General features: G+C 45.4%; 3 protein-coding genes across 10 annotated transcripts; 2 read left to right on the top strand and 1 right to left on the bottom strand.

Annotated features, from left to right (window-relative positions):
- Positions 1-232: 232 nt before the first annotated feature.
- znrd2 (zinc ribbon domain containing 2) lies at positions 233-1842 on the bottom strand. Its single transcript, XM_057055474.1, has 4 exons — positions 1699-1842; positions 1191-1342; positions 1017-1104; positions 233-851 (listed from the first exon to the last, which is right to left on the bottom strand). Exons 1-4 carry the CDS (start codon positions 1712-1714, stop codon positions 415-417), a joined length of 693 nt encoding a protein of 230 aa, XP_056911454.1. The 5' UTR covers positions 1715-1842; the 3' UTR covers positions 233-414.
- A 459-nt stretch (positions 1843-2301) lies between these two features.
- LOC130538128 (actin-binding LIM protein 3-like) lies at positions 2302-15785 on the top strand. 6 transcript variants are annotated; one of them, XM_057055435.1, is made up of 19 exons: positions 2303-2765; positions 3866-4030; positions 6942-7125; positions 7515-7627; positions 7794-7995; positions 8086-8179; positions 8263-8350; positions 9150-9208; positions 9616-9696; positions 9824-9985; positions 10271-10382; positions 11079-11198; positions 11497-11531; positions 11701-11842; positions 13351-13380; positions 13887-13945; positions 14124-14190; positions 14279-14448; positions 14963-15785. In XM_057055435.1, exons 1-18 carry the CDS (start codon positions 2747-2749, stop codon positions 14311-14313), a joined length of 1767 nt encoding a protein of 588 aa, XP_056911415.1. In that variant the 5' UTR covers positions 2303-2746; the 3' UTR covers positions 14314-14448; positions 14963-15785. The 6 variants fall into 6 exon arrangements, with proteins under 6 accessions (XP_056911417.1, XP_056911418.1, XP_056911415.1 ...); XM_057055432.1 differs by having other exon boundaries at positions 2304-2765; positions 11467-11531; XM_057055433.1 differs by having other exon boundaries at positions 2304-2765; positions 11467-11531; positions 13354-13380.
- Positions 15786-15960: 175 nt separating this feature from the next.
- On the top strand, positions 15961-26629 carry afap1l1b (actin filament associated protein 1-like 1b). Of its 3 annotated transcripts, XM_057055421.1 has the most exons (20): positions 15999-16132; positions 16211-16443; positions 20486-20614; positions 21177-21257; positions 21364-21446; positions 21526-21643; positions 21721-21810; positions 21885-22099; positions 22183-22362; positions 22540-22632; positions 22841-22937; positions 23675-23827; positions 23924-24138; positions 24229-24374; positions 24483-24564; positions 24737-24845; positions 24964-25131; positions 25215-25381; positions 25703-25825; positions 25911-26629. In XM_057055421.1, exons 3-20 carry the CDS (start codon positions 20491-20493, stop codon positions 25935-25937), a joined length of 2271 nt encoding a protein of 756 aa, XP_056911401.1. In that variant the 5' UTR covers positions 15999-16132; positions 16211-16443; positions 20486-20490; the 3' UTR covers positions 25938-26629. The 3 variants fall into 3 exon arrangements, with proteins under 3 accessions (XP_056911399.1, XP_056911400.1, XP_056911401.1); XM_057055419.1 differs by lacking the exon at positions 16211-16443 and having other exon boundaries at positions 15961-16132; XM_057055420.1 differs by lacking the exon at positions 16211-16443 and having other exon boundaries at positions 15961-16132; positions 21721-21792.
- The last annotated feature ends 89 nt before the right edge of the window (positions 26630-26718 follow it).

Genomic DNA, 26718 nt, shown 5'->3' on the forward strand with positions numbered 1-26718 from the left:
TAAAAATGTTCAGTGACAAAATTTAAATAGAAATGTTCCCTAGTGAGCATCTAAGAATTGTTGTTCTTAAAAATCAGCACATATTCGATGTAAGGAAAGCCAATTAACTGGAAATTCCTAACCTTGATTTAGTCCTAATTTAATAATCTTCGCAACTTACAAATAAAACACTTGGAGATCCAAATATTTGTACTTGACGATGAAAACGTGTAACACAGTTTAGTCACACGTGTTTAAATGAAGAGCAGCTTTCTGACATTTTAATTCTATTTCAAGTGCATTTCTCGAACAATTTCAAAACTCGGCTTAATGCAAAGATTCAGTCAAAGTGGGAAGCTGCAAAGTGGAGAAGCAGAGTCAGTGGTTCAGGACAGGAGGGTGAGTGGACACAGCATTCCTGGGAATCCCTGATGGTCACTGACTGATATCTTTGAGGCTGCGCAGTGAGCTGGCACAGCTGGTGATGAGGCTGCACAGCTGGATGCTGGTCTCCACAGAAGCTGAGCTTTGTAACTGGTTGGTGGCCCAGCGAAGTTTGGTGAGAACGGCTTCCTCTGCTTCCTGGAGCATGTTCTGGGTGGCTGTGCTCGGTGGGCTGACTGGAGGGCGCGCAGGCGTGAGGACCGGAGTGGAGGATGGGGTTAAAGGAGAAGGAGCAGCAGGTGGAGGCAAGGTAACTCGTCCACCAGCAGCAGCCCCCTCACAGTGCTCCGGTCTAGGGACTGACACACTTGCTTGAGTGCCACTGGTGCTGGGGCCTCCATTGAGTTCAGCGGGTGACACCTGTGCTGGTGTCTGGGCCGCCAGCTGCCGTTCCCTCACCTGTGACAAGGCCGCCTGAGCGTTCAGGGCTGAGGGGGCAAAAGCAGTAAATACGAAAAACTATCAAGCAATGAACCATCACATCAAACAACTATAATCCCCATAGGTAATAAGTGATTATTTTAGCTAAAGCACAAATACCTAAAACTCGAGAGGTATTGTGTTTTTAGCCAACTGTGTGTGTGTGCAGTTACCGGGGTTGTCTTTGTCAACATCCGAGTCCAGCTCCTGACATGACACACAGTAGTAGTTTTTCTGCTGTTTATTCTGGAGCAGAATTGTCTGCAGACACACAACGAACATATTTGATTAACATCTTACATTTACTCTCCTTCTTTAAGTTGTTAAAGGCCACCACGACCACTCACCCCGCACAGATCACAGCATTGGCCCAGCATCTTGTACCCTTTGAGAAGGTAATTTCCCATTAGCTTGCTGATTTTGTCCTGTCGCTCCCTGCGAGCCTGGATCACCTTCATCTCCGCCTCGGTTGGAGGCTCAAATTCAAAGTCTTCGTCATCTGCAGGAAATAACCATTTAATGTATGCGTACACAACGCGTGTATACGCATACACGTCTGAATGGGAAACTTTCTCAATCGTGTCACAAAAGTAGTTGCCACTTCTCTTAAACTTCTACAGGTATGAGTATGTTAAACATTAAAACTGTCGTAGTATCTTTAAAAATAAAGCTAGCTAGCTAACTGCCAAGGTAGTGACAGCTGACGCTTGTGCGGGAATATAATGGCAGTGATAACAAATTACACTGGAAATGCAAATATATGGTCACGATATACTATATGCCAAACAATAAAAGTAAGATGAAAAGACTTTGAACAAAAAGTTTCTGTGTTTATGATTACAGAAGTTAACAAACCTCTATTCAGAGCCATGTTGCTTCGGCGCTACACACGCTGTCGTGCGTGATGACGTCAGAGTCAACGACGTCTTCTTCTATGGGGTTAAATCTGGTAGGGAGCCGTAGAGGGCGCTGTCGCAACCTCTGCAAAATTCATTTTAGAGCACCAGAAGAAGAATCCAGACTTTTATCCGGCAGCCTTTATTTATGATAAAAGTGAAACACTGAAAAAAATTGTGCCGCTATTAAACGCACCACACAAAAATAATTGGTGATGTAATGTTAATGTAATGGAGTAATGTTTATATTTCAGACATACCGGTAGGTGTATTGCAGGGGATCCTTTGAAACTCGTTTTGGGGCCCTTTTGGTTAGATAAATAAATAAAAAGTATTGGGCAAATATTAAACTCACCTTATCCACATTTTCGCTTTATTATAGAGGCACAGTTTGTTAACGGTGCTATAGGTTTTAACCCACTGCACAAAATGTACTATCGTTAAATTTATTGGCCAAATAGAAAAAAATGTTTTTTTGTTATAAAAATGTTAAATGTTATTAACAAAGCCGCGCGGTAATTTGTAGTTCAGATCACAAACAGCATGTGGCACTATGTGCCCATGAGGAAGAGCTTGTCTCGCCGGTGAGATGGTCTCTGACAAGCCAAAGCCCTCAGAGATCTCAGCTCTCTCCTTCCATCAGTGTCCCAGCTTTGGCACCGTCGTGGTGCGCACAATCACGCAGGTCTCTGCGTGCGCGCATCGCCTCTCTGTGCTGGGATGGACGCCTCCGCACCGGACCAGAGCACCGCTGGTCTTTGCTGTGTGGAGGAGGGAGAGGCTGGATGCATGTGGAGAAGGACAGAGATACTCATTTGCTGTTTAATTCCTCGACAAACGTCTTTTGAGCAGAGCGGAGGGCTACACTAGTGTGGACGGCTGCCACTCAGAATAATCCGCCGTTCCGGACCCACACTGAGGAAAAGGGGGAGTTTGAGGGCAGAGGTGACGGGGAGCGTCTGTCCGGCCCTCAGAGCACCATCATCCACGCGTTTGGACTTCACATCATGACCGGGCCCACAAACGGTACGACCTTCTCTTCTCTCAGGTTCCATCTGGTCTATGACAGACTGTCTGGGGAGGGTTTTACTTAAAGTGGACCCAAACGACCGCCTGCTGCGGATATTGGTCAGCGAACCCTTTACTGGGACTGCATTTCATCATGTTATCCGGCCTCTCTGTTCATGAAGCTTACTTTTATTATTCACTGTAACAGCAGTTTAATCATTGTGAAAAAAGCTAATCCAGATATCCTTCCCTCCTTACAAATGTAAAACTGGGTTTTCTTTCCTGAATTAGAATTTTTTTCAGTAGAATTCCTGCTGCGAATCAGAGCTCATCTCTGATGTCCTATGTCCTGGTTGCACATATTAAAATAACCTGAACACGCAGTGCAGACTGGTTATTATGGCAAAACCAGTAACATCTAAAATCTATTTATTTGCTATCTGTCTGCCCATCCATTCGTCTATCTATCTATCCATCTATCTATCTGTCTGTCTGTCTGTCTGTCTGTCTGTCTGTCTGTCCGTCCGTCCGTCCGTCCGTCCGTCTGTCTGTCCGTCCGTCCGTCTGTTTGCGAATTGTGTTCCCATCTGTCTACAAAAGCCAGTGCCAGAATGCCAGCATCTATGTTGTACACACGCACATACACACACACACACACACACACACACACACACACACACACACACACGTCCACACACACACAGGCACACACATTATAATTTCAATAGTCTGTATCTCCATTTTGCTGTTTTTGCTGTTATGAGCTTAACCTGTGTGCATCTGTGTGTGTACCTGTGTGTGTGTGTGTTTGTCATTATACTATTATTCTATACTTGGTGCAGTGAGACAGGAGCTTTAGTTGTCTTGTGGTCTCAGAGTTTCAGTCAGGAGCAGAGCAGAAACTCACTCATCCATCTGACTTGACAGGTGAACATCAGTGTGTGTAGATGTTCTTGGACTCCACTTGTGTCTAGGCTTGTTTGGCTGTGTGGCTGTCAGACCAGAAGTCTTGCTTCAGCTCTCTGGGATAGCCTCCCCATCCTGCTTTCATCAGATTATTCAGCTGAAATGAAAAGAAAGCGACAACAACGTGTCTTTTGCTCTCCTCTCTCTACCAGTTCAGTACCAATCAAGTCTTTATGGAGGGAACAACAACAGCAGCTCTTCTCCCTCCAGCGGTGGAAGCTCCCCCATTGTGTGTGAGCGCTGTGGACAGGGTTGCCGCGGTGAGGTGGTGCGAGTCAAAAACACACACTTCCATGTTCAGTGCTTCACCTGCCAAGGTAAAAAAAACAAAACACCTACACACACACACATTTGTTTATTTTCTGAGATGCTCATTTCTGTGTGTTTCTGCCACATTTATTAAATAATGAAGGAACCAGCAGCACTGAAGGAGAGTTGGGCCTTCATTTACTAAAGCAATGATCAATTAAAGCAAAAATCATTTAATTTCTGCTATCTGTTGATAATTCATTAAATAATTCAGCTTATTTCTGAGTGAAAGCATCACAAATGCTGTTGGATAGCCACAAATTTCTGGGAGGAATTCTGCAATCATCCATTATTGGTGTAAACACGGTGTCCTTAAGCTAACATGTTAACCGTGTGCATGAGAAAACCACCTCACATTCATCATAAGTGTCATTGTGAGTACCCCATCAGTCAGTAGGATTTGAGCCTTCCTCAGAACATCCTTTCACAGCCTGAGACGATCCTGAAATGGTTGAGATCTGCTCAAACACACTCGAGTTTCTTCTGCTTCTGCAACCCTGCAGTCTGTAAAAAATGGCTAAAACTGCATTTGACTGAATACTTGGCTTGTGTGACTGAGCAGCCCAGGAGGCTCAGATTATTGACAGGAGTGTTCTCTCTTTGATATTAGTGTATTTATCATTAGGGGTGATTGATCATACAGGGTTAAATGAGTTTTAGCTGATGGAGTCAGGGCGAAGGTGGCAGTAATTTTTCCCCTGGTCATGCTTCGATGGCACCTGTGAAGACCAGAGCTCTACCTGCTCACAGTAATCAGCCCTGCCTGTGTGGAGCCTCTGACCCGTCCTTCATCATGTGGGCTATTCAAACTGCCACCCATGCTGTTGGTAATATACTGTGGTGTTCTGATACGACCTGGTTGTTGCTCTGCTTTAGTAATTAATCAGGCAGTTAGATTCATGTAAAATGTGGCTGCTCTTCATTTCCCACCAGTTATACAAAACTAATGAGGCAACAGAGAAGAAATGGTGCTGCATGTTTATGGTGCTTACTGACGAAGGAGGCCGGTGACAGGATGGCAGACGTGTGCTGGACAGACGGATCAATAGCTTCACCGATGCCTCCCCCGGGCCCTCTCCATCTCTACCGCCGCATCCTATGTGGTTGCTTCCCCCTCACACATGCTTAGTGTTTTCCTTTTCCCATCATCTTACCGTCATCTCTATTCTGCATGTCTCCCCTCGTCTAAAATAATACTCTCTTTAAATTAAACTGAACGCATCACGTACAGCTGAAAACTCAGGACAAAGAGCTCTAATCTCTCTGCACCACGTCAACATTCTAATTTTTTTCAGGCCTTGTTTACAGGTCCACTATGTGTGTGTGTGTGTATGTGTGTGTGCATCCTCATACTGCCGCCACACAGAGATCCTCAGAAATATACTTCAAGGTCAATCTGTGCAGCAGGAAAGGCTTGGTCAGCCCTGCTTCATGTGAATTCATTCTGTTGCTGGCAGGACTGGAAGCACCAGGTTGTGTCCGTTGTTGGTGTTGCAGCCTGTATATCACTGTTAACGGCTGTTTTTTAAAGACTCATCTGTCAGCTGAAGCTGACCCATGGTCAGAGGTGCTGTAGGAGAGAAGGAGGAGGAGGAGGAACAGTTGTTTAAACATAGAGGGGAAAATTCTGCTGGACATGATTGAGTTTGTGTTGATTTGTGTTTTATTTCTGACCTAAAGTGAATTTTCCTAGACAACTTTGTACTTTTGAAGGCCTGCAGATAAAGAATTGCAGATTTCAGAGACATGTGTATGGAACATGTTTTACTGCAGAGTTCACCTGCCTACACGCGGAAATCCACCATGTTTGGCTTTGAAAACAGGAGATGATCGCGTTTTTCATAAAACAGGAGTGACGATGAATTTAAAACAACAATGTTAGCACTTTGTTAACACTTTGACACTGATGTGCTGAAAACAAATGAGGCTCATTTATGCACTTTCAATCTCACCTCTGCTATTTTTGAAGTTTTTTGCCTTTATTATACCTGTAATAAAGCACAACAAAGCAGCTAAAAGCATTTTAATTGCATGCTTTAGCAGTCTGAGCCATGTTTGTGTGGATATCAGACACCTGAGCCCCGACGTACTTGTAAGAAATTACTTCTGTCAAATAAATAAGGTGGCAGCAGCGTAAATGTGGCAAACTTTCATTACATCACATGATTCTGGCTGAGGGTTTCAGTCATTCTTGTTTGATCTGTTTGATCCGTGTGAAGCTTTCGGGCTGTGAGCTGACACCTTCACGCTGGAGAATTGAACAAAATCCCAAATTAAAGATGTCATTTATTCTGGGTCAGGACTAAACTAGCTTTATTTAATTAGGGTGTAATATGTCCATGGGCTCACATAAATAAAGTGGATATTATTGGTCCCATGTGGATCTCTTGGTGTCCATGAGTCTCTGGGCTCCACGTAGACACTGGAGACAGTGGAGACACTGGCCTAGTCCCATGTAAATGTCCAGATCCGTCTGTCTGCCTACCTGTCTGTCTGATCAGGTCCAGTCACTCTTCTAGTTTTAGCTCCATCAGAAAGCGAACCATCATCTCAGCATCAAGGACCTCCTGTTAGCCTCATCACCTGACGGTGCTGCTCTGCACCTTCTGACCACACAGATATCAGTAGATCAGCCCCTAAACAGGAGGCGCCTCTGTTCTCCAGCTGTCAGCACGCTCACCCTAACAGAAAGGCAGATTAGAAGTTTACTACTCAAATAACTTCTAATCAGATTACAGTTGTAACCCTTTCAAGGTCAGAGTGGATGACAGATGGCACTCTTGACCCCACCTTTGATGACCGATGGGGATTAAATAGTAGACTTAGTAGACTAGTAGTAGACTAATAGGAGACTAGTAGACTTTTTAGGTGTTGATTTAGGGTGAATCCAGCATTTCTTCTTCCCTCTCTCTTGTGCAGTATGTGGCTGTGACCTGGTGAACTCAGGGTTCTTCCACCACTCAGGCCAGTACATCTGCACAGACGATTACCAGCGGCTCTATGGGACCCAGTGTGACAGCTGCCACCAGTACATCACTGGAGAGGTGGTGTCGGCCCTGGGGAGGACCTACCACCCTCCCTGCTTTGTCTGCAGCGTCTGTAGGTACGATCACGCTCCAGCATTCTTCTGCTAACACGTTTAAGGACTAACAGTGAAAGTGGATCAGCGGCAGCTGCTGGACCGGTGGCCTTCACACAGAGGCTTCATCTCAGCTGCCGTCCAGGGTTGTCCCCTTTTACCCGCTTTAAGTGTCTTTTATTATAAATAAAACTATTCTAAATATGATAAATCCAGGTAGGGATATGAACATGGGTCCAAGGGAAAAAGATGATCAGAGTGGTTTTAATCTCAGGTGTGTTGAGGTTGATGATCCTCAGCTGGTTCATTCACCTGTAACCCCAACAGCGTCTCTTCATTTGGCCTTAGAATGAGATGAGACACAAATGAGATCTGAAGAGTTTCTCTGTGAAAAGTTGCCTGTGTGTTGCCAGGAGACCGTTCCCCATTGGAGACAGGGTGACCTTCTGTGGGAAGAAGTGTGTGTGTCAGCAGTGTTCACACACTCTGGGCACCGACAAGCCTGTCAAGGTCCACGGACCGAGCTGTAAGATACTCAAGCACACACACACACGCATGCACGCACGCACGCACGCACGCACGCACACACACGCACACACACACACACACGCACACACACACACACAGAGAAGCTGGGTTATTGCTCCAGGTAGGCTTGTAACCTGGTTCTGGTGGCTCCGTCTGGTAACCAGTGCATCCAGCGGGATGGGAGGAGGATGCTAAATGTTCCCGCAGCTCTTATCTCTGGTGCCGTTCGTCTCCCCCAGACTGCGGTGGCTGCGGTGAGGAGATCAAACTAGGGCAGTCTCTGTTGGCTCTGGAGCGGCAGTGGCACCTCACCTGCTTCAAATGCCACACATGTGGCTGCATCCTCACTGGAGAGTACATCAGCAAGTAGGTGCTTTGATGCTACACGTGTGCAGCTAAGACGTTACTGTACATCATAATGTCTCTAGGGTAATTGTGTTGCTGTGGTCCCCGCAGGGAGGGGGTCCCATACTGTGAGGCCGACTATCACACCCAGTTTGGGATCAGGTGCCACAGCTGCAGCAGCTACATCAGCGGCCATGTCCTAGAGGTGGGGGTCGCATCTATGTGCTAATTAAATGCCGCAGCTACTTTTAAAAAAGCATCATGTGAGCTTATCTGTATTTTTCCCAGGCTGGGGGGAGGCGCTACCACCCCAGCTGTGCCCGGTGTGCCCGCTGTAATGCCACTTTCAGGGAGGGAGAAGAAATGTACTTGACAGGTGAGGACAGACAAGTAACCCACAGAAGATCCAAGGTGATGGTAGAACAGTCTGGTGGATCTTCATGTGTTTCTGAGGGCTTCAGTGATCTCTCATCTAACTGGTTATGAGACCAACTCTCCTTTCATCATCCTTGCCTGTCGCTCATTTCTCAGCCTTTAGACCTTTCAGGGGGGCTGCCAGTCTGGGAGGTGTCTCTGGTCTACCAATGGCGGTGCAGTCCCACAGACGGCTCCAGCCCGGGTGGCTGGAGGGCCAGGTTGGGGTCTCTGTGGGGGCGCAGCCTGTGGTGGTGGACCGTGACCTCTGAGTGTGGTGCCCCTCCCACCAAAGGTGGCTCTTCCTCGTCTCCGATCTTGATGTCTGTTCATGTCTCCTACAGAATGTGTGGGTCTGTATGTGTGACTGCAAATGTGGGGGGTCAGGTTTAATTGTCTTTGCTGTTTTACTCTCTACTTTGTGCTGCTTAAGATGTGAAAATACATTGAACAGTCTTAAATTTTAATGGAAAGGTTGAAATTTATATCTTACTAATATAACAAAGTGAGATTAAAACTTGCTTTCACATTAATATAGAAAAATATATAATATATATATAGAATATTAGTTGATTCTTTTGCTGTTCTTATATAAATTGTGAATGAAACAGGTCACACACACACGTGGCACTTTTTATTCCACACATGAATCATCAGATTGATTATAGAACAGTAGATATTTACAGTGTGTGTGTGTGTGTGTGTGTGTGTGTGTGTGTGTGTGTGTGTGTGTGTGTGCGTGTGTGTGTGTGTGTGTGCAGGTTCAGAGATTTGGCACCCCATGTGTAAAGAAGCAGCTCGACTGGAGAGAAGACTCAGGGTGAGTTCTCCTCCTCTTCCTCCTCCACATTCTCTCTTTTTCCTTCCCCTCCTCCTCCTCTCCCCCTACCCTCACCCTCCTCTTCTCCTCCCCCTCCTCTTCATCCCTCCTCCTCTCCTATTCATCCTACTCCACCCCTCCTCTCCTTCTCTTCCACCTCCCCTTCTTCTCACCCCCTTCCTCTCCCCCATTACCCCCCTCTTCCCTCCTTCCTCTCCTCTTCTTCTCTTCCTCTCTCCTCCTCCTCCTCTCCCCCTCCTACTCTCCTCTCGCCCCTCCTCTTATCCTTTTTCCCCTCCCCTCCTCCTCTCCCCCTCCCCTCCTCTTCCTTTTCTTTCTCCCCTCCTCATCCTCTGTGCTTTCATGGGTACAGAAATGTCCATTCTTATGAATGTCTTTGTCCCCAGCTGAGACGGAGCTCTGAGACGGCATCTCTCTCTCCACCAGGCTGCTCGTCACTCCTCGGCTCCCCTCGGCATCTCATACATGTGAGTTAGACTTACTCTCATGTGAACCTTGCAGCTAGATGAGTGTAATGATCGCCCACATTTCATTGCTCACATGTTAGCTGGAACATTTTAGCTAGCAGGTGTGTCTCCCTCTCGTGGTTCACAGTCCAACGCTCATGGTGATGTTTGCAACTACAACCAGCTGACAGCCTTCTCCAGGGTCAGAGCCCTTTATGACATCCAGCAACCCGACCTCATCCTTCACCAGGCCGACCACACGCATACGCGTGTGTTGGAGGACACGCTGGAGCGACGTAGCTGTGGTCAGGTACAGAAGGAAGACCATCAAAACCTGCAGATGACTGGGACAGAGTCAGCCTCAGTGCTTCCACTGCATCCAGTCTTGATGCTAAGCTAACTAACTGCCTTCTCTTGCTTTATAATTAGCAGACATTAGCATATATCATTAATTGTGTTATAATCACGTAAACACTAAAGAGGAGCACATGTTCAGCGCTGTTGTGAATTATGAAGTAGCCTCAGTGTGGCTGAAATTCTATGTTCTCCTCTAATGTTTAATAAATGAAAGCACCTGTTGTATGATGGCCCCCAGGAGCTCTTGGATGATGTTGAGCTGAGAACCAGAGATTCCTGCAGCTCCACCTTCACTGACTCTCCAGCTCACAGTTGTCATGGAGGCTGTGCACTACATTCTTACCTTCCCGGTAAGATGCCCACTCAGGCCAAGACAAGCGTTAAGCTTCACGCACACACATGCAGAATCCTGGATGGAGCCCCAGAATTCCTGCACAGCGTCTGTAAAATTATCTTGTAGGACCCTACCCCAAACCCTAGGACCCTAGCCCTAGGACCCTGACCCTAGGACCCTTGCCTTCACCCTTGGACCCTAGCCCTAGCACCCTAAGCTTTACTCTAGAATCCTAACCCTAGGATCCTAGCCCTAGGACCCTTACCCTAGTACCCTAACCCTAACCAGGGCATCATCCACCTTTTGGGTCGATGGTAAAAAAAACCTGGAAAAGGTTTTTTTTCACTAAAAAGAGAATTTTACCACAGAGCACAAGCTGGTTGTTAAACTGAGCTCTTGGCTTCCCTCATCAACCTCTTCCTTCTCCTCTTTCTCCCTTCCTCTTCCTCCACTGCCTCCTCATCTCCTCTTCCTCCCCATCCAGCTCTGCCCCTCCCTCTCCTCTTCCCCCTTCTCCTCCACCTCCTCATCTCCTCTTCCTCCCCTCCTCCCCCAGCTCCTCCTCTTGTCCCCAACACTCAAACAAACAACCTTTGAAATACGGCACATCATGCTTCCCTTGACCTTCTTTCTCACATCTCCTGATCAAAGAAACAACATGAAAGAAAAATCCATTTACTTCTTTAGTTTTGACAGCGTTTCCCTCCTTCAGACGGTTCACTAAATGCCAACAAGATGAAAGTAAATGAGAACCTCCTCAATTCAGGCTGCTTCTCTAACGACTTTTATCGCCATGACACCAACTACTTCCCTTACTCTGGCTCTCCAAAAGGTACACACACAGACACACACACAGACACATAGACACACACACACCAAGACACAAACTCAGACACACACATACAGACACACAGACAGACAGACACACACACACACACACACACACACACTCACACACACAAACAAACACAGTCCCACACAGACTGACACACACAAACACACACATACAGAGATACACACACAGACACACATAGACACACACAAAGAGACACTCACACAGAGGCCAGGAACATTAGTTTATCTCCAGCTCTTGTCTCCAGTCTCCAGACTGAGAAGGTTTTCATCTGCAGGAGAGGAGGACAGATGGACTCACAATCTAAACAGAGTAAGGACAGAAGACTGTTCCTCTTTGGGTTTAAATGTGTTTGTTAATATTTAATGAGCTAATTAAAACCTTTTTTCTAACCGATGCTCTTGTCAACCCCCCCCCCCCCCCCCCCCCACCCACCCATTTAAACATCATCCCGCCCCGTCATCGTTCTTTCCCCCAAAAGGGAATTGGCAGGATGATCCTGAAGGAGGAGATGAGGGCGCGGTCAGGTTGTCATGACAACGAACAGTGGGGGAGCCATCGTAGTTCCCGCTGTAGCAGCAAGGAGGCGCTGAATAATCTGGGCTTCAGCTCCGTCAATATCTGTGAGAGTTTGACTCTTGTACAATCTGCAGTTAAAAGATTATTTAACTCCACAAAACCTCAATAGAAAATAGAATAAAAGTACAGTTACTGAAAAAGTACATCAATTTTTTTTTTTTTTTAAAAAGGCACCTCAATTTGCTCTTAATATTAATAATGCTGCCAGTACTGAGCCTGCCAGATGTTTCTGATCGGCAAAATGCAAGTGAGTGAGGAACAAATGTTGATTTTATAACCAGATGATTACTGATCATCAGTGGTTCTGAGATCTGGTTGGAAAATAAAGAATTTCTTTAGCCAACAGATGATTTTCTCTGTGGGATGAACAAGATGGAGAGCAGAATAAATCTGCTGCTGGTGCTGAGTAGGATGCAGCCTGGCTGCCAAGCCGGAGAACTCCAGGCAGATGTAGAACCTGCTGGTTCTGAGCCACCCTGAGGATCCAGGAGGAGCTGCACGTTTTAAGTGCTTATTCACAGTGAAACAATAAAAACAGGTCATGGCCTTAATTATTCACTCATTTTGACATGGACCATGATGATAAATTATGTTGAGGACTGTAGAGAAGGTCAGAGGTTTGGAAGTCAGTGTACTCACTTGGACAGGAGGAGAACGTTGAGGGGGTTTCCAGCTCTATTCATTCCCTCATCGATCTTGTTCCTCGTTGCATTCACCAGGTGAACAGAGACAGAGATGGAAGGAAATAAAGAGAGAGTGTTGTGATGGGAATCAAAGATGTGTAGGAGGAGGAGGAGGAAGAGGAGGAAGGAGTGTGCATGAGGAACTGAGTCAATTCCATTTATAAAGGGGTGGAAAAGACAGAGTGGGATGCTGAGAAGATGTATGACATGAAGCCGAGAGGCAACTCAGCATCAGGGAGCGTGCACAGAGACAGCAGACAGAGATGGTCACCACCGGATGGATCAGAGCCAGTTTATTAGGCTTCATTCACGGTGGCAAGGACTGTGGGGGTGGGACTCTGCGTGCTGGTGGCCTCAGGAAAGGGCGCTGGAGCTGGCCTGGGCTTGTTGGGAATATTGACGCCATTAACACCCCTCTGTTTGTGGCACTGTGTTTTATTGTCTGAGTTCACAAATATGAGGACATAGCACAGTCAAACGGCAGTGTGCCCGTGGCCGGAGGCTGAATGTATCCACTATTAACATCACTGTTCATGATGCTTTATATTTTATATGGTACCTGCTTAATGGTGCTTTGAAAATGCATTTTACACAGTAACATCAGTTCTGACTGGTTCTGGTTCTTTTCCATTTCTAAACTGCATGTTTGAGGTTAATATTTGGTTTTGAATGATTGTATATCTGGTGCTGCTGGGTGCTCTGCAGGCTTCAATACAGGCACTAAAGACATTCTTTAGATTTCATCTTGAACACCTTCCAGTAAACTTTGGCACTATTTAATGTCACAAGAAGCTTTCAAGGTTGTGAAGCTGAGCAAATCAACTCCTCTCTGTCTCTCTCCCTCCTGCCTGATGTCTCCATGTCTTCAGCAGCCAGGTTTATCAACGGCTCAGACAGCGGTGAGTTAAGGATGGTGACACAGTTGGCTGCATTTCCTCTGATTCACCATTCTGTCAATTTGGCTCACACACACACGCACACGCACGCACACACACTTTCTTTTATGATTACAGGTTGGATAATGAATGGTACTGAAGCTCTGTCCTTTTCCCCTGGTTTTTCACTGACCTCAAACAGTCATGTGTTATTAACCTGCTGTTGGAACTGCAGAGGTGCACCTCTGACATCAGCGGTGCTGCTGCTTCCCAAAACGATCTTATACTGAAGAAAATAATGCAGAAATATACTTCCTGAAACAATTTTGTCCTGAAGAAAATAATGTAGAAATATACTTTTGGTTGGAACAGATATCATTTTAATTTTTTGATGTGTGCCTCTGGAATTTTTGTTGTAAACTAAATCTTTACCCCATTCACACAAAAATGCTGAATTTGCTGTATTTCTATTCATTTACATAATCCCTGTGGTTGTTTATGGCTGCCTGTGTTTATGTTTACTTTTCCAGACTCCTATGCTGCCAAATCATCCTCATTACCAGGCTATGGCAGGAGTGGGCTGAAGAGAGTAAGCAGTATTTTTTTTCGCATTTATATGCAAAATGCATATTTATGTTTGTTTTTCTTATGCTGGTATTATTAAACAGGCATTTAAACCACAAGACAGTATTGGCAACAGTAGATGATTAAATCCGTTATATCATGCAGCTCATATTTGTTAAACTGCTCTTCTGGTATTCTGGCAGTCTGGAAGTTTTGGAGCAGATTATTACCAGTATGACAGCACAAATGCAGTCAATTGGCAAATAAGAGGTATGTTTACATGTAAATTTACCACCTGATGTCATGTATGTAACCCTGAACAGCATTATAATTGTTTGTTCTACTCTCTTTTTTCCAGAGTATAAGGTAAGCTATTTGCTAAATAGTTTCTGATTAGTGTAGACAATTAAAGAAGATGTTTGCCTGAACTGCACATCTGCTGGTTAGATTTATCCATACGAAGCTCTGATGGTGTCAGTCAGAGGGCAGCAGCGGCTCCCGGGCGATGTGGACCGAGCGAGGCTTGAGGTAAACTGACAGTGTATCATGGACACACTGGAATGTTTGTTTAAACCCGCATCTGATGCTGTTGGCAGCCCACCGAGGCAGCGTTGCTCCTGTTTCTATCGTTCAGCATACTTTGGAGTTTGCATCCTTTCATGTTTGCTGTAGATCTGATGTTTGTCCTATTTGTCCTGTGACCAGCAGCTCATCTCAGCGTGTTGGGGCCAGTCCTGTGCTGAAACTATTAATAGCCCAATATGCTTGATGTTATACTGTTTCCTTGATAGGTACCAGTTAAACAAAAAAATAACACAGTAATGCCACTAAATAGCAGTAAAGTGGTTAGTATTAAACTCATTAAATTGCCTTTTATACCCACTTCATGTAACATGGCTGGTCAATGTTGCATGGTCTGCTGTAATTTATGTCCAAAATACAATTTCTTGTGTGACTCATCTAGTTTGCGATGACTGCATAAGCAAGTATTTCTTGTTCTTTTTTCAACTCCTCAATGATTCTGTTTTCTCTCTCTTGCCAGCGTCACCTGTCACCAGAAGAGTTCTACAGAGTCTTTGGAATGTCCATGTCTTCCTTTGATCGTCTTGCCCAGTGGAAGAAAAATGAATTAAAGAAACAGGTCAGACTCTTCTGAGGGTGTCAGAGATATCTAAGCCATTAATGATTACCCTCCAAAAAGGCTCCAGAATGAGAACCAGAGCAGAACGGTTAGCCTCCAGGGCTTGGCCAGCTCTTCCCACGATGATTTTGACTGACCTAAGGAGGACCGGAACGAGAAAGAGAAAAAGGAAATGGGAGCAGACTCCATTAATGATGATTCGAGGCTGCAAGAGACAAAAAAGTAGGAGGCAGATGGTGCAGGAGTAAGTGGAGATAATATGACTGCTTCTCTGTGTCCAATCAGCAGGTGGCGGTGTGATAACAGGAGGTACTAGTGAGGCCCAGTGCAAAGAGTCTAACTCGAATTTTAAATTAAAATAAAAGAATCTGTTTGGGAAGCAGCTGCAGTCCTTCAGACACAAAGGTCATGATTAAAAAGATGAACTATTATAAGGGGTAGACAGTAAATGATTTAATATCGACAACTACTTAGTTTTTCTGAAGCCATTTTAGTCCAGAGCAGAGGGTGCAGCGTGCTGTCAATTTTGATGTGATTACCTGTGCAATCCATCTAGAAAGGAAATGCTACTTTAAATTTATTGATTTGTCAGATTTATTGTGTGTGTAATATTAAAGCAAAATGGCAAACTTAATAAAAGAAAGTGAAGAGATGAAAGCAGAACTTATGTAAAGCTTGAAACAGTTATATATATTTATTATTTCCAATAAACGCTTAAATCCAATGGTGCTCTTTCTTTCTTTTAACTGAAACTGTAATTAGCATATTATTATTTTCTATATACAGAAAAAACAGTGACGACATTAATGTTGTTTTTTAAAAACTCAAACACCATGTTTGATAATTAAAATGGACAATGTTTCAGCTGAGCGGCACTAGGACCCGGTGGAGCACGGAGCCCCGAGCTGCCACCACCGAGCGAAGCTATGAAGCGAATCCGCCTCTCTAACTCACTCCGCCGGGTAGAGAATGACGGAGTCCCGCTGAGCCAACGACCATCACATCAATGAAACTTCTCCGGGATCAGTGAGACTGGTGTAGGACGCGACATGGACCCTAACCCCCAGAGCGGTGAGTGATCCTGGTGTTGTCGCACATTAACATTTACACTAACTTTGACCGGAAGTTCTGACATCCATCCTCTAAAAGTGTCCAAGCACGCGCTTTACGTCCGAAATCCACAACTTTCCTGCTGTGAGCGTCCCACAACTTTCCTTCCGAGCAGCAGCATCAGTGCTGAAGTCGCCGCAGTTCAAAACTAAATTTGGGAAAGAAAAGGAGCAAGTCGATCGGGTTTCGGACGCGTACCTCGCGCCGCGGTGGGGAGTGATGTCATGTCGATGCGCCGCGCGTGGAAGGAGGGAGCTGGAATCTTCGCGCAGGTAGAGTGATGCAATCCGAGCCCAACACGGCCGCGGCTTAACGGCTCCTCGATGCGCATGGGCTTTATCCCCAACGTGTTGGGACACCGTGGATGGCAGATAATCAGAGTGGCATCACTCTGGTATTTGTGATAAATTGTAATTGATTTCTTATCTGGCTGCAAAAACAGACTGCAGCCCAAATTTAATATAAACCATGTATTTATCCCCTCACCTGCCCTCACTGTCCATGGAACCAGGGTGAATTCTAAGGCTTCTGTGCAGCCAACATTTTACTTAGCTGGAAAACTCTTCAAAAGTTTTGCTGCTTGTGCAAAGTTTACAATCAATGCCTTAGTCCATTAACCTGATTGAAACCGATTAGCCTGTGGTCAAAGAGCAAATTGCATGTTGTGGGGTTGCCCTAATATTGCCTCTGTTGTATTTAGTGAGCTGGAATTATGAAGTTAGGATTCAGGTGCTACTTTAGTTTTTTTGGTTGGGGAAACAAAGTTTGTTTTGTAGTTAAACATTCTTTTCCTCAAATCTCGCAAAAATGACGTCTTCTTGTCACTTTCACTGCCACACAGACGACCAAGAACGTAGGCCTGTGGCTCCCTGTGTCAGCAGTCATCTGTCTTTGACCTCTACCCTGAGTCTTCGAGGTTTCACCTCCTGCAGTTGTCTTCCTCTCCTTCTCATCACTGACTAGTTATATTCATTTGTTACCCCAAATGGCCAGTAATCATGATCCTCATGAACAGCTAGATCATGCAGATCTTTTGTTTTTGGCAAGTTTAGCAGGATGACTTGAAATCTTTGATGTAATTTAGATGAAAAGTGCCATGTTAATCTCTGGTCGTGGCTGTATCACTGGTTTCCAACTTGTGCCTGGGTTTTTTTTTAGTCTGGAGCAAAGAGACCAGGAAGGCTCCCTGGTCCTGTCAGTCCTGTTATTGCTGTTTTTTAGGTTCAATCGATTGATCCTGGAAAGATGAACACTTGGAGAAGTATCCAGAAGAAAAGCCCTATTAACATCAGTATTAACATTCCTACTTCTTGAGGAGTTTTACAGAGCTGCATCCTAAACACTGGCTGCTGGGAATGCTCTGGTCTCACTTCAGGGGGTTCAGTGTGCCTGATGGATTTGATGGAGGGGAGGGAGCTAAGCTTGTCTAAAGAGTTAGGACGGTGGCTAAGATAGTCTAAAGGGTTAGCGTGGTAGTTAAGCTAGTCTAAAGGGTTGGGACAGTAGTTGAGCTAGTCTATTGTGTTAGGATGGGACCTAAGCTTGTCCAAAGGGTTAGGGTTAGGGCAGTAGCTAAGCTGGTCTATAGGGTTAGGGTTAGGACAATAGCTAAGCTGGTCTAAAGGGTTAGGACGGTGGCTAAGCTAGTCTAAAGAACTTGTCTCCTTGTATTTGTTGTCTCCACCATTTATGTTAGGTTGTTATCCCGGTTGTTCTATCTACCCCTGTAAATCCGTCACTCTGGACCTTTTACTCAAAGCTCAGCATGTCGTTGTTCCCCTCGTGTCCTCAGCATTTATAGAAAGGTAATAAGACACTGCAAGAATGTGACAGATGAAATTCTGCAACACTTTTTTTCTCCCAGCTGCTTCTTTTAAAGGAAAACTGCCAGATTCATAGTCTGGAGCTTTTTAAAGCATCTGACTGGACATTAACCCCGACGGCTGTTGACACCATCGACTCTTGTCACAATATGAATGAACGGCTGCTGAATTTTCAGAAGAAGACTTTTGTCTCAGAGGAGGTCTTGAAGACTTGACCTCTGACCCCTGTCTGAAGAGGATGGCTGTCTGGAAGAGGGACGTGGGAATGTCAAAGAAGGAAAAACGGCTAAAAGAAAAGGAGCAAGAAAGCAAGAAGGATAGAAATAAAGGAGTGGAATGGAGAATGCAGGATCTGGGAAGACATCAGCCTCTGGGACTGTGGGGGGCGTTCAACTCTCAGCTCCACTCACTCAAGCTTGTAAAAGAGATTTGAACAGAGTAAGATGATTTTATCCCATAATCCCTGGAAGTTACACAATAGAGTTCCCTCAGACCGTGTCAAAGTAGAGGACAGCTCGTGTAGGAGGGGAGAGGTTCAGGGAGGGGCTCGGATTTGACGGGAGCTAAAGCTTCACGTGATATTTACTGTGGTGGTGGCAAATAGAACAAGTAAAGCAGACCACATCAGTCCAAGGCAGAGTCGCGTGGCTCTGGTCTTATGATTGAACGTCCCCAGGAAGCACACAAACATCTCTTCCACCCCTCCTCTGGCGCTTGTTCAAAATGATCGTTTGGTTCTGTTATTGTGTCCAGGGGCCAAAAACAGGAAAGTGTGTGTGTGTGTGTGTGTGTGTGTGTGTGTGTATGTATGTGTGTGTATGTGTGTGTATGTGTGTGTATGTGTGTGTGTATGTGTGTGTATGTGTGTGTGTGTGTGTGCGTGCGCACTAGAGGTTACAAAGATCCTTCTGTGGTGTCAACGCACAGAATTCTCCACAACAGCTGATTCTCTCAGCTCCACCACAGAAGGGAAGGGACGCCTGCATGTTGACGTCTGTGCAGTTATTGATGGTATCCTGACATTTGTGTAGATTTTGTGTAGATTTCTGCTATTCTTGATTAATTCTGCAGTAGATGAAAGGATGATGAAGAAGATGCAGTGATCATGTGAATGTTTGGAGGTTTAATGAGCAAGAGACTCCCTGTAGGAGGGAGGAGAGTTAATATGAGGAAGGAATGAAGAGAAGCGTCTGTTGACAACTAAGACAGGAAACCACAGCTGCTGGAATACCACAAACACACACACACACACCACACACACACACACACACACACACACACACACAGCTCCTGTACATCAGTATGGCAGCCATATAGTGGTGTTGTTCCACACCCCTCTTGGTGTGTGTTTGTGTGCTGGTTCCTGTTTTGGATTATTGTTGGAGTTTCTGATGCTGTGTTGTCTTCTGTGGAGCATTGTGGTCATCTAAATGTAGACCTGGCCAAGACAATAGAGTATTGTGGGAATGGGGGTGGAAGGGGAAGACTGTGTGTGTGTGTGTGTGTGTGTATGTTTGCGCGTGTGTGTGTGCCTTTTGTTCCCTCTCTTCTACAGAAGAGAAGGAGCCTGTGAGTTCTTATTATAGCTCCATTCTTGATCATTAAACTCAGAGTTTTCTTCTTTCATCAGACCAGTCCGACACATGGAACCAAATATCTGATGTGCTTTAAAATGAGTTCTGTTGTAACTTTGTAGGTCTGGAGGAAATAAAGACAGTTAATTATTTAGAACAAGAGCCACCATTTCCCAGCAGCCATTGCAGCAGTGGCCAGTCAGCCATGAGAAAGGTTCAATAGTTTCCTCTGGACCCAGAGAGAAAAGGGCCCATTTTGGTCTGATGTCAATAAAATGGTTCATTTTATCACATTTATTGGGTTGCAGCTGACTCAGAAGTTCTAAAAATGTAGCCCAACCATTTTACCTCTGGTGGAAATGCACAGCTCCTCCTTTACACCGGCTTCATTTCCTTTAGGGGAGAAAGCTTCCTGCCCCTCAAATCCCCCCCCCCCCCCCCCCCCCCCCCACACACACACACACACCTCCTTTTCCCTTTGCCTTCCCTCATCTTTGCGGCCAGGATGTATGACTGTGGCAGAGGTTCTGGAACAATTTCAAGGTGAACACAAAGTTCACACACACACACTCCCTTGCAGAATGCCGGTCTTGAATGAGGAAGTTACTTGAGTGGGATTTGATCACCAAGGAACCGGACAGAAAAGTCTTGCTTCCCGAAAAAAAGACCAGCAGGTTTAATTGGGTGACACGATGCCTGAATGGTAAAATCTCTCCTCCCTGTCAGCTGGCGTAGGCTATATTCCAAGGTGACCTCATTCGCCTGGAAGGCTGCTAGTTTAGCTGCCATTGCCTCTTTGGCCTTGCACGCCTGTGGCTTCGTGATTTTAACCATATGAAATCTTTCCTTCATGCTGACAGAGAAGATTTGTCTGCAGACAAAGTAAAGTGTCCTCTTGTTTGTCTCGTGGATTTCAGTGGCGATGGAGCACCTCGTGAGCGAGCTGGCGGCTTTACTGAAGATGCTGGACCAGGAGACAGTCAGTCAGGCCACTGCCAACCAGATGGCCTCCGTACGTAACATCCTGGACTCGCTGAAGCTCTCAGGTACTCTGATAAGATGACCAGGATGATGAAGTTTGATGTGGGGTTGTGACCTAATCAAGGTTATGGAAGTTGCTCAAGAGTAAATGCAGAGCATCAAATGAAGCAATTCCATGTTGAAGGTCAGAAGTGTGCTAGAATAAGAGAGCTTAATGAGATTGTTGTGTCATCAGTCCAATGTGCAACACCTTCATCAACATGCAGATGACAACAGGATACCTGCAACATGGTGAGCGTGCAGATGAGGGGCTTGTTGACAGGGACGGACGCAGGATGTCAGGAAGGATAAAGGGATTCGGATAAGAGGATAATGAATTGTGAAGCTCATCAGTAAAGAGGATGAGGAGAAGGATAAAGAAAAGGAAACACTGTCACTGTTCCACACACCTCCAAGCATGTTTTACTCCAGTTTAATACAAACATTTGAAGATTTCTTACTGTAATTCTGAAACAATTCCAGAAATGGCAAATGATCATTTTATGACTTTAGATACTTGACCTTTTCCTGTGTCCATGGTTTTGGCTCCGCCATCCTCACCTGATCTTATTTTTATCTTTTCCTCAGTACATGGATCAGATGTCTACATGAACAGCTGTTTCTATGGCAATGGCACCAGCTTTGTGGAGTCCCTGTTTGAAGATTTTGGTGAGCAGATCCTCAGAGTACAAACGCATCAATACAGTCCTCTCTTGTTTTGTTGCTACTACAGTGTTTTAGAACATTTGCTGCTAACCTTCTCTTCTTCTGCCAGACTGTGACCTGAACATGCTCAGTGCATCACCAGAGGAGCAGAAAGAGCAGCATGATGAAGAGAAGAGTCTTCCTAATAACTCTGTCAGTCTGCCAATCTGATTTTCTCTGGGTTGTTGTCTATGTGAAGGACATACTATGAAACGTCTCATCTTTCCCTCAGACACCAACTGACACCCCCCCTCCTCTGCCCACCACCCCCCTGCCTGATGACTACTACGAAGAGGCGGTTCCGCTGGATCCTGGATCTGCTCCTCAGTACTTCACTACAAATATGAACAGTTGTGTAAACCAGCATGTTGTCTCTATCACGCTGTAGCTTACAGAATACTAAAGTGTCTCCGTTACACACCTGCAGCTTCTAGGAACTCTGTTGAGGATGACTATTATGAAGATGCAGACAATAACTATCCCACTACCAGGATGAACGGTACCCCCAAAAGTTCTTGTGAGTCTTCTCTACTGTTTTTTTAATGCTTGGTATCTAATTTTAATGGTGATTTATGATATTGCTGTGCTCAGACAATGACTCAGATGCTCTGAGTAGCTCCTATGAGTCTTATGAAGAAGAGGAAGATGAAGAGGCCAAAGGTCATGGCCGACCTCAGAGATGGATGGCTGAGGAAAACCCAGATGCTCCAGTCAGAGACTGCCGAATCTGCGCCTTCCTGCTGAGAAAGAAACGGTTTGGACAGTGGGCCAAACAGCTGGTGGTTGTTCGAGACAATAAGCTGCAGGTAAACCGCACTTGATCCTGGTTTATGCACTTATGTGCACTTATGTTGAATAAGAATAAGGTTTTAAAATACTTTTTTTCCAGTGCTATAAGAGCATCAAAGACAGCAGCCCCCACACTGAGCTCCCCCTCAACCTGTGCAACGTCATCTATGTCCCAAAGGAAGGTCGGAAGAAGAGACACGAGCTGCGTTTCTCACTGCCTGGAGGTGAAGCGCTAGTCTTGGCTGTCCAGAGTAAAGAGCAGGCCCACCGATGGCTCCAGGTCTGTTTGCTTCTGCTGCTGTAGCTGTTTCTGTTTCTGCTGCTGTAGCAGCTGCTGCTGTAGCTGCTTCTGCTGCAGTAGCAGCTGCTGTACCTGTTGCTTCTGCTGATGATGTGGATGATTTTGATGATGATGACCAGAGAGGGTTTAAGGTTTATCCTGCCTCGTTGTCGTTAGGTGGTCCAAGATGTCGGCAGCAAATGTAGCAACTCTGATGGAGTGGATGGGTCAACTTCACCCATCGTACAGAGGAAGCTGGAACTTGATAAGGTGTATTTGTTTCTTAACGAGCATCTGTGAATGACTCTAAAGTCTTTTCTTTGAGCTCTTCCAAACTGAAAAGCGCCTGACTGTTGCTGAGGCCCTTCTGGGCTGTGGCTCTGCGCTTTAACCCCATCAGGCTTTAAAAAGTAGATAAAGCAGATAAACCATATTAACTTGGTCTTTTGATGAACATTAATTGTATTTATTCCTCCAGGTGTTGCAGTGTGATCGACAGATGTCTGACTCAGACAGTGGGCCAACGGCGGACAACCAGATTGTTGTAGCAGGACGGGACACCACCGACCCCCTGAGTAGGTGTAAACCTTTAGGTGTACATGAAGATAGTATAAAGGTATAAAACAGGTGTTCCAGGGTGTAACAGTCATGAGGTGTACAGCAGCCAGGTGCTTGATTCTTTGGTTGATTAGAATATTAATGACATCCTTTATTCAAGAAAAGAGATGATACAGACTGGAATATTTTATCATTTTAATCTTCTAACTGCTGATGCTTTTGAGAGGAAGGTGCAGCTTTTCTGATTTTCTCGGTTATTTCATTGTCACTTTCCTTGTTGTCCTAAATACACACACACGCGCGTACGCACATATGCAAGGAGCTATGAAGTGTAACTGTGCAGCTCCGTGTTAATGGGTCGGCGCGTAGGTCAAACATTTCTGTTGTTTTACTGACTGAACTGCTATAGACACAAGGGAGGAACGGGAAGCCAGGCATGAACAGATATGACATCCTTCCTGTCCACTTCCTGCCATTGTGTCCCGCTGACATCACAGGAAGTGGACAAGACGGAGCGCTGCAGCACCTGCTGTGAGTAGCCTAGTCACTATAACATACTTGAGAGAAGGCTTGAATAAACAAAACACTCCAGGGGACCTGAAACCCAGTTAGTTCCTGACCTGGTGGACTTTCATATTCTCAACCTTTCAAACTGACCTGAAGGCCTTTATGGCTGTTGTTTTCCCAGTGTTCTGTTTTAACACAGTGTGATGGATCCACTCTCAGCTCCTGATGATTTTTGTTTTTGTTTCAGAGGGAAAGCGCGGCACCTTTTCTGAGCTGACTGGATCTATGAGCCGGGCGGCGGGAAAAAAGATCAATCGGATCATCACTTTCTCCAAAAAGAAACCTCCTTTACCAGGCGAACTCCCCTCATGTACCAGTCACCATGACAACCCCCGATGTGGTAAGGATGCTGTGAAGAAGCAACTTACTTACCAAATACAAGCAAACTTCCCTTGATGAGAACCAGTTGTGTCTGGTCTTCCTCCTCTCTCCACAGGCTTCCTGGCTGTGTGTCTGAGCGGCTCCTGGAAGGAGCGCTGGTGTGTGGTGCGAGGTGGAAGCCTGTACCTGCAGAAGGACCCGGGGGACCAGCGGCCACCTCTTGTCATGGTGCCGCTCAAAGGTGCAGAGGTGGTGCCGGGGGGCCTCGGCCCTAAACATCCCTTCTCTTTTTGCATCCGGCAGTCAGGGAAGGAAGTGGCGTCCCTAGAGGTGATCTCCTGCAGCAGTGACTCCAACAGTGATTTTCTGACATGATGATTCAGTGATGTGTTCTGAATTTTTCTGGGTTTTGTCCATCAGGCCAGCAGCTCCGAGGATCTGGGCCGTTGGCTGGGTGTGTTGTTTGCAGAGACGGGCAGCACCAGCCCCCCTGAGGAGCTGCACTACGACTACATTGATGTGGACACACTCACTGACATACGACATGCTGCCAGACACTCCTTCCTGTGAGTCACTCCCTCAAAATATGTCGGTCACTTATCCGTCTATCTTCTGTCCCCAGACATGTTTACTGTGTTTTCCTTAAATACAACCGTCTGTCTTTGGGCTCTCAGATGGGCCACAACTACTGCTGCCTCCTCCAGCAGTGCCTCAACAGACTCCAGAACCTATGATGAGGTCTATGAGAGTGTTACGGTGAGAAATCCATCATGAATTCAGTTAAAATTAGGTACATTTCTATCTTCCTAATCTTGTTACTCACACATCATTTTTACTTCTGGTTTTTATAAATTAATGAGCCTGAATGCAACCTCATTTTGAAAAAAAATATTCTTTTTTACATCAAATTGTGTTGATTTTCCTACAGGATGGTGATGTTGAGAGTAGAACTGCACAAGTAAGGCGGCACGCCTCCTTCTCCAGTCGGGACTCAGAAAAGACTGAGCAACAAGCCTCCATCAAGAGACATGTCTCTAGTGAGTCTGCTAAAAGGATCCTCTGGGGCTGCTCTTCCTAACCTGAAGCTACTGTTATGAGCTGTGACAGCATCAGCAGCTGCTTCATCCTCTCAGATTTTCTCTGTTACCTCTGTAGATGTGAATCACTACGCACGGTATGGTAAGACGCGTGCAGAGGAGGACGCTAGGCGTTACCTGCAACAGAAGGAGGAGCTGGAGGAGCAGAAGGAAGATCTGAGGTCTGCACTGGTCTCCCTACGCAGGGAGAAGAGGGAGGTGAAAGAGGAGATGAAGAGCCGCACAGGTGAGACACACAGAAATGCTTGATTTGGCACCGCTTGATAGCAGCAGTAACAAAGGTGCATGTCTGTGTGTGTGTGAGTGTAGGTCATGATTTAGACCAGCGGTTAGCCAGACTCGAGACACTGTGTAAACAGAAAGAGGAGGACAGGGTTGAACTGGAGCTCAAGCTGACAGAGGTCAAAGACAATCTGAAGAAATCTCTGGCTAGAGGCTCCACAGGTCCTCCCACTGAAAACAAGCTCATCCTCAAGGTAGCTGCTACCAACTAACCCGTCTCATAACGTTACCCCACTACAGCGAGCTGATATGCACCCAGCGCTGGATTCCTTGTTTGGACAGTTTCAGTGGATTCTGATCAATAAAGAATTTGTTTTTTATCAGATATGAAGAAGACAAGAGCTCTAATACCACATGTTTTGAGCTAAAGACAGCAGTTAGTATGCTAACAGACCAAAAATCCATCCAAACTCATGGGAAAAACTGTGCTTCCTTTTGGTTGCCATGCAACCTCGTATTGGTAACAATAATCCAAGTAAACAAGTTTGGAAAAATGAATGTTTGTTTGTCCATAGGCACAGACAAACAAGGTAGAGAAGGTTTACGAGACTCTGCCGGTGAATGCAGCCTCTGAGCTTCGTAAGCGTCCTCCGTCTCTTTGTGTCTCCTCCAAGGGGAACGTCATGCAGAAGGCCAAGGTAAGGGGTGTGAGTCTTTGTTTGTGTGTGTGTGTCTGTGTGTGTGTGAGATGGCCAGACTGCTTTTCTTCGCTGTCCTCTTCAGGCGTGGGAGTCTCAGAAGGCGTCCTAGATGAGCATAAACGCTGGATCAGACAGATGATTGAAGAAGGCGACGGAAGTTTGGGTCAGCTGGAAAAGAAAAGCACGGATGACTCGGGAATTTCCCATCTCCTGCTAGCTGTTAGCCAAAAATGGGATTTTTGCAGACAGCTTGACTGGTGTACAAGCCATGTTAATGTAGATTTTTTATGTAGATTTTTCTATTTTATGTGCTGTTTGTGTAAGTTTGACATTGTGTTTACATTTGCTCAGCACTGTTGCAAAAACTAGGACAACTTTATTGAAAAGGTGAATGTGTGGTTCAGAATTACTTTCCCACCTGCAAGATTTTAATCTTTTAAAAGTCTTTTAAACAACACATTGATATTAGATTATAAACAAATGTATAAACTTTAAATTATATTTGCAATTCTAAACCCTCACATCTTGTGATATATGTAGAAAAGAATTAGCATGAGTATGGCACTGTTAATGATACCAGTGTTGATTATTTTAATGTGACCTGGTGATTTCTAATTGTGTATATTTTTATTTTTGGCCATTTGCACTTTATCTGTTGCATTCTGTGATCATGCAAATGTTTTTTTGGAAAGCTTTAAGCATCTCACTTGAGATAATCATGTGAGCATCAATGTTTCTCAGCTTTGCTTGACATGAACCAATGTGCACGTCAGAGTAAAAAAAAGACTTTTATCAGCAAAATGTTTGTTTGTTACCTAGTGGTGGCGAGGAGGAGCTTTTTGATCTTGAAGAACATTTTCTGTTCTAACCTTTTCCATCCACCCTTTGTG

This window comes from Takifugu flavidus, chromosome 14 (genome assembly GCF_003711565.1).
Source record: "Takifugu flavidus isolate HTHZ2018 chromosome 14, ASM371156v2, whole genome shotgun sequence".
Lineage (NCBI taxonomy): Eukaryota > Metazoa > Chordata > Actinopteri > Tetraodontiformes > Tetraodontidae > Takifugu > Takifugu flavidus.

Bases quoted from the DNA above. Each gene is read 5' to 3' on its own strand.
- LOC130538128 (XM_057055432.1), top strand. The intron at 7,996-8,085 runs GTAGGTGCTTTG...TGGTCCCCGCAG, and splicing joins ACTGGAGAGTACATCAGCAA to GGAGGGGGTCCCATACTGTG. The intron at 9,697-9,823 runs GTGAGTTAGACT...CGTGGTTCACAG, and splicing joins CCCCTCGGCATCTCATACAT to TCCAACGCTCATGGTGATGT.
- znrd2 (XM_057055474.1), bottom strand. The intron at 1,105-1,190 runs GTGAGTGGTCGT...GTGTGTCTGCAG, and splicing joins AATGCTGTGATCTGTGCGGG to ACAATTCTGCTCCAGAATAA. The intron at 852-1,016 runs GTAACTGCACAC...TTGCCCCCTCAG, and splicing joins TGTTGACAAAGACAACCCCG to CCCTGAACGCTCAGGCGGCC.
- afap1l1b (XM_057055419.1), top strand. From the start codon at position 16,111: ATGGACCCTAACCCCCAGAGCG. The intron at 21,811-21,884 runs GTGAGTCTTCTC...TGCTGTGCTCAG, and splicing joins CGGTACCCCCAAAAGTTCTT to ACAATGACTCAGATGCTCTG. The intron at 24,139-24,228 runs GTGATCTCCTGC...TTTGTCCATCAG, and splicing joins AGGAAGTGGCGTCCCTAGAG to GCCAGCAGCTCCGAGGATCT.